The following is a 6,193-nucleotide window of genomic DNA, read 5'->3' on the forward strand; positions in this document are numbered from 1 at the left end:
TTTTAAGAGACCATTAAACCAACAAGAAACCATCAGATTCTCTTAGGAAACTCTTAGCAATGCCCCGAAACTCTGCAGTAGTCTATAAAGGCAATTTCATATCTGGAAGCTATTCTCGTCCCATCCAGAGGGGTTCAATCTCAAAAGCACTCCTGCACTTGGAAGAGACACTCCCTTCCCCCTTGGGTCACCCTGTTTCAGCACAGAAACACCAGGCAGCAGGAGAAGCACTTAGAGGAAGATCAGAGATTGCTCCAATTACCACGGCTCTCCTGAGCTGAACCGACAGTGCTGGAAGAAATTAATTTTGTCCAATGCTGGCACACACTAATTAATGCAAGTGTGAACCAGCTCCCCCTTCCCTCACACCCACTGCAATGGGATGATCAGTCAGGTATTGTTAATGCACGGATCCTGCTTACAGAAACATCCTACCTGACTTTGCCTTCATATTGACCGTAGAACAAGTGCTGCCGGCTCATCCATTCAGCCATTACAAACTCCAAGGCAGGTTTGCCAGTTGGTCCAGGGAGACTGCACAGGAACTCCAGGAGTGGTTCCAGTTGTGAGTGAACCAAGTGAGCAAACACCATAATCAAGGACTACAGGAGGAGAAAGGAAACGTTAGCTGTATATAATTAATTAGCTGAAAATGTTTTATCAAATATTCAAGTAACCGAGTTTTCTGAAGAGCAGAGACTGTGCTTAACAACCCCAAGAGGAAGAGAAAGTATAACCCTCTTCAAGATACTCTGTGCTACAAAAACAGGCACTAAACTACTACAGTCAACAGCAGTATTTAGCCCTCAGCAAAACATACAGCAGGAAAGTTTAATCACACCCATGCCTCAAAGTAACAAACCTTCCTAAGGCAAAGATTCAGAAGCTATTTAAAAAAAAAATATTGGAGGTTGCAGTTGACTTTTGACAAGCAAAAACATCACATGGCAACACTCAGACACTGCAACTGCCCTTGTCTGCTCAGCAGCGCCGAGGCTGTATCCATGGTTCTGTATACAGAGCTCGAAGCCTACACATATCTACTAGAAATGTGCCTCATTCTCAAACTAAGGAACAGAAGTTACTGGTCCAGAGCCAGAACCCATATTCTCTTCCCATTTCAGCCCAGGGATTTTCCATCATCACCTCCACAACAGAAGTACCATTCCCCACATTGTCCTATCATAATTCAGCATCACTTTTCCAATTCTGAGTGCACTTTGAAGACAAGTTTTAGGGAAATAACTGCACATTTTAGAAATGTGTGCAGTTTTGGAGCGCCCCCCCCGCCCCAAGATGCAGTTTTATAGTTTGAGTCTTAAAGACCAGTAGAATTCATATGTTGCCTATATTTCCAAGTCTGAGAACATCCCTGTAAGCTGCCTCAGGGAAAAGCTGCCCACCTCCAGAAGTCCATCTTTCAGTCTAACATAGGGAAGAGATTCAGCATTGTGAAAGGCTCGTTTCTCTTCCTCTCGCTACAAGGGTTTCATGTGACTGCTTCAGATTTAAGCTTCCGGATCTTTTAAATCCAAAAATAGGCAGTGAGAGCCATTCTGAACAGTTAAGAATCAACAGTGCTTCCGAGATGGAAAAAAAAAAAACAACCAAATAAATTAATGCTTTTAAAATTAAATCTGTTGTGACATCTGAATGGCCTCCTTGATTCACGATGTGCTGGCTTGAAAAATGCACACACAAAAATCAGAGAAAGACAGAAGATAAAAAGGTTATAGCAGAGAGAGCCTCTGCGAGGGCAAAGGTGAGATCTTGCCATAAGGCAGAAGTCCTCAACAGTGCCAGCAAACGCGTTCCCCCGCTGCTGCTGAGGAACCAGGGCAACCATCACTAGAGGTTTTACATTAAGGGCACAGACAAGAAAGACTGAAGACCATTGGGATAACATCATGCCATAAGTGTGCCACTAGAAGCAGATCAAGGCTAGAAGTGATGCTCTTGTCTTGCAGGTTCACTGCTTGCAAGCACACAGTCATGAGGGCCTACTGAAGGTGTATTAAAGCTTACCCCCAAGAACCTGGTTTACCCTGTAACCCAGACAACTCCATGAGGAAAGCAGGCATTTTCCTGACTACTTCAAGAAGATATGTAATACTTCCAAATGCAGTAGCCGTAAATAAGCAGGCACACAATTAAAAAAAAAAAAGAAAAAAAAGGCAACCATTTATTTTCCTGACACTTGTGCTTATTCCCCTGGGTGCCTGCTCACCTGCATTACACTGAGTGTCTCCGCTTGTTGCATTTTGCTCAGGATAGCTCTCAGGATCTGGTCCAGATTCTCTCCCAGCTCACTTCCTGCTTTTGAAATTAAAGTGGAGACCAGCCTGCCCACAAAGGCAGCAGTGAATTCTGAGGTCCTTGGATCTAGAAGCTGGCTCACCACCTGCATCACATACCACAGTCCATTGTGGCCTTGCTCATCATGCCATTGTGCAATTTGCTCCAGCGCCACCGAGACGTATGCACGCAGACACTCGCCACCGTTCTGAACGAGAAAATGACCACATTAGAATATTCCTTTCTAGGGAAGGGAGCTGGGCAGTCTGGGAAGACACCTCCCTTTCAACACCCCAAAAAGACCCTTAACCAAGATGAAAGCAATGGGCAAATGTGGCATCTGTAAAAGATCCAAGCTCTCTAATGTGCAATAAAATGAGTGCCTAAATCTAAAATAATTTCTGCAGACTTCAGTTCATTATCAAGCATAAAACTCCTCACTGCCCAGGCAGCTCTCAAGATCATCTAGTAAATACAAAGACAACCTGAAGCAGCTGCAGTTTGTGCCAGTTCTGTTACCCAACGAAATTCCAAGATATTCTAACAAGTGAGAGCTGAAGACAGCAAAGCCTAGCATGAAAAAACCACAACCCAGCAGCCAAGCTGCAATCTGTTTGAATTCTTCTTGAAATGAAGATCCAGCAGAGCAACAAACATGCTGGTCTTCAGCCTACTCCTACTGGTATGTTGCTCAGGTAAAGCAGTTTCTGTGCTCTGTATTCACAAGGAATAGGGTAGCTGGCACTAGGAAACTCCTTACGTAATGACTGAAACCAGCTTTATTATTTATATGCCAGCTAGTAGCTGAAACGAAAAGGCTCCCTACACTTTTAGCCTCTACCACTTTTTCACTCTTGCTTAAATACACTGAAGACATCATCAGGTAATAGCAGTGCCTGCCAGCAGGCACAGCTCAGGCACTATTGCTGTTTGAGATGAACCCGTGCTCTCCCTCCATCCAACACCTGGCTCAGTCAAAAAGTCTGTCCCTCCTTCCCACGCAAAGGAGTACAGGAGAAAACTGGTAGAAGAAGGTAGGAGGTTGTCTACGAAGGAGGTCTTTCGCTTCCCTATGCCTGAGGGTGTTTCTGAAGACAGCCTCTGCGATTCCTAGGTGTGATGGAAGGTATTACTACTGGGGAAAAAAAGGGTTTGGGGACTTTTTGGTTTGGGGTTTTGTGGGTTTTTTTTCCATACATGCTCCAGAATCCTAAAATAGAAAAAAAATATCAAGGCTGCTGCTTTACTCACTCCAGTCCTCCAGATTAAGGAAGGAACAGCAGAAGTCACTGCAGGCCTTTGAACAGCAGTGATAAACTGGAGGTTGCAGAGACTCCAGAGGAGCTGCCAATATAGCTATTGGGCTTGTCCAGCCTGGAGCAGAGAATATAGCTATTGGGCTTGTCCAGCCTGGAGCAGAGAAGGCTCCACAGAGACCTTATAGCACCTTCCAGTACCTGAAGGGGCTACAAGAAAGCTGGGGGGACTTCTTACAAGAGCAGGGAGTGACAGGACAAGGGGTAACGGGTTTAAATTGAAAGTGGGGAGGTTTAGATTAGATATCAGGAAGGAATTCTTCCCAGAGTGGGTGGGGAGGCACTGGGACAGGTTCCTAGAGAAGCTGCGGATGCCCCATCCCTGGAAGTATCCAAGGCCAGGCTGGAAGAGGCTTGGAACAACCTGGTCTAGTGGAAGGTGTCCCTGCCCATGGCAAGGGGGTTGGAACTAGATGACCTTTAAGGGCCCTTTCAACTCAAACCGTTCTGATTCTACTGGCAAGCAAAGCCTGGGCTCCCTTAAAGGCTATGTGACCTGTCTGTCTTGGTCACCTCTCTTGGGGAATAGCCCTGCAATCCTTACCACTGCCCACACTGTTACCTGCATAGTAGCATTGTCATCTGTGTTTAAGCTGCACTGAGCCACTGCAGGGAATGCTTGGCAGATCAGGAGCTGGGACAGAGGAGGTTTTGTATTCCTCACAACTGTGGTCAATATATCAATAGAAGTCTGAAAGGAAAACACAAACAAAAGCATTGTTACAGCAGCAGCCATAGTACACTGTCAGCATTACCCACCACTGGTGCAACCATCAAAGGCGTAAACTAGAGGGATGTGAGTCAGTACTGCAATCACATCCTGATTTTACAGTCTAGAATATTTTTTAAATTGGAGGACCTCAGAGCTGTGCACCCATAGCATTACTGTATTTGACAATGACGTGGTGTGGACTGTGAAAGTTCCCAAAGAAGTTCAAACATTAAAGCAGTGTAACCACTTAAACAGGGCAAAGAGTTTCTCAGTACCCTGACATGTTAATCAGCACCGCCAGAGAACTGCTCTAGCTGACTCATTCCATTTTGTTTATACTGATTTAAATTGATTTGAATTACCGTAAGCAATTGTTAGTCATCCCTATCAATATGCAGATTGTAAGCATATTGCCAAAAATGTTTATAGGTTTAATTCCATACAGTTCCACATTCTACATAGTCAATGCTTAATCTTTTATAAGCTGACTTACTTATAGGAAGGACAAACCTGTATAATTTATCTCCAGCCATATATACGTGACACAAAAATCAGAAAAAGCCTTCGAAAAAAGTGCAAGGAATAGTCATGTACCCTGCTGGAGAACATTCTGCCAAAAAGGAGACTGTTATTGGTGAAAGATGGCTATGTCAAAGCCAAATGACTATAGATATGCTGCAGAGACTGGAAGAAGGCCAGAGGAACAGTTTTCAGTTAACTTTTGGAAGCAGCTCCACCCACCTGCAGTTTGCCTTCTCTCCACAAAGAAATCTCTACCAATCAAAGTCATTGTTCCAAAGCAGTTTAAAAGCAACCTTTCTACTCTCTGCAGAGCAGCCATCCTACACATTAAATAAGAGGGAATCATCTCCAGCTAAGACCATGTATCACTGTAGCACTTACTGCACAAAGCCCTGCTGGGATCTTGTCAGCAGGGGCCTGCATGATGCTGACAAGAGTTGGTATTAGCCTCATCTGCATTGGACCCTGGCAGGCTTCTATCTGAGCTAGTTCCTTAAAGATATCTTGGGCAAGAGAAGCAACAACTGGATCTGGAGAGAGAAAGCACCATTTACTAAAACATACTAACACACACATCTCGATTTTTTGCGACCGCTATTTCGAACAAGCAAAGAGGCAAGTTTCCCTACCAGCTTTACTGTTGAATGAATGTTCATTCAGTTAATGTTTATTAAATTTTTGGCACTAGATTCAGTAGCACTAACAACTGTACTTTGGAAAACATAACTTGAATGCGTACCATTACTGTACTTCAAAAATATTGCAATCGTGAAGGGGCAGATTTTGTTCTCCACACTTGCTGTAAATGCTGGGTCTACCGTGCAGACAATGCACAGTGTCTCCATCACAAGGTTTAGGACCTCTGAACTGAACTGAGTTGCCAAGTGGATCAGTCCATCAAGAATGCTAGGAAGGAACGGCTGCAACACACGGGTGCTCTCAGAGATCTTCAGTTGGTCACAGTAACTAGATAAGAAATTTGTGATACAAAAATACATGTCAAATATATTGAAGTGATTTATACATTTAACACTAGATGATATAAGGGGTTATGTCACCCCACCCATTCTTTTTCCTTAAGTTCACTCCTCTAGGGCTTTTCCCCATCAGTCTACTATTCCTTGATCTCTCAACAGCTCAGCTATCTTTCCTCCTCGTTCCATCCCCAACGGTTCACAGAAGCAGAGTTGAGCCAAGTGATGTTAAAACCTGCCACCAGCTCTCAGTAACAGTGCTCCTAAGAACTGCCCACTGATGGAGAAAACAGACCTTGAGGGAAAAGAAACAGTCTGAGTGAGAGACTCACTGCTTACACCACCTTTAATCACGTCTACAAGTGAGCTAGGGA

At 44.2% G+C, this 6,193-nt stretch overlaps 1 protein-coding gene across 1 annotated transcript in view; it reads right to left on the reverse strand.

The window, feature by feature from the left end:
* The window catches only part of IPO9 (importin 9), a gene marked incomplete at its 5' end in the record, with an annotated part of 15,006 nt that overhangs the window by 5,976 nt on the left and 2,837 nt on the right, over window positions 1–6,193 (reverse strand). Inside the window, 5 exons of the mRNA XM_010157893.1 lie at window positions 436–602; window positions 2,228–2,503; window positions 4,174–4,302; window positions 5,227–5,375; window positions 5,585–5,811. Of these exons, the coding sequence (XP_010156195.1) occupies window positions 436–602; window positions 2,228–2,503; window positions 4,174–4,302; window positions 5,227–5,375; window positions 5,585–5,811 (948 nt within the window). The remainder of the gene's footprint in view (window positions 1–435; window positions 603–2,227; window positions 2,504–4,173; window positions 4,303–5,226; window positions 5,376–5,584; window positions 5,812–6,193) is intronic.

This window comes from Eurypyga helias, unplaced genomic scaffold (genome assembly GCF_000690775.1).
Source record: "Eurypyga helias isolate BGI_N326 unplaced genomic scaffold, ASM69077v1 scaffold9218, whole genome shotgun sequence".
In the NCBI taxonomy this organism is placed as follows: Eukaryota; Metazoa; Chordata; class Aves; order Eurypygiformes; family Eurypygidae; genus Eurypyga; species Eurypyga helias.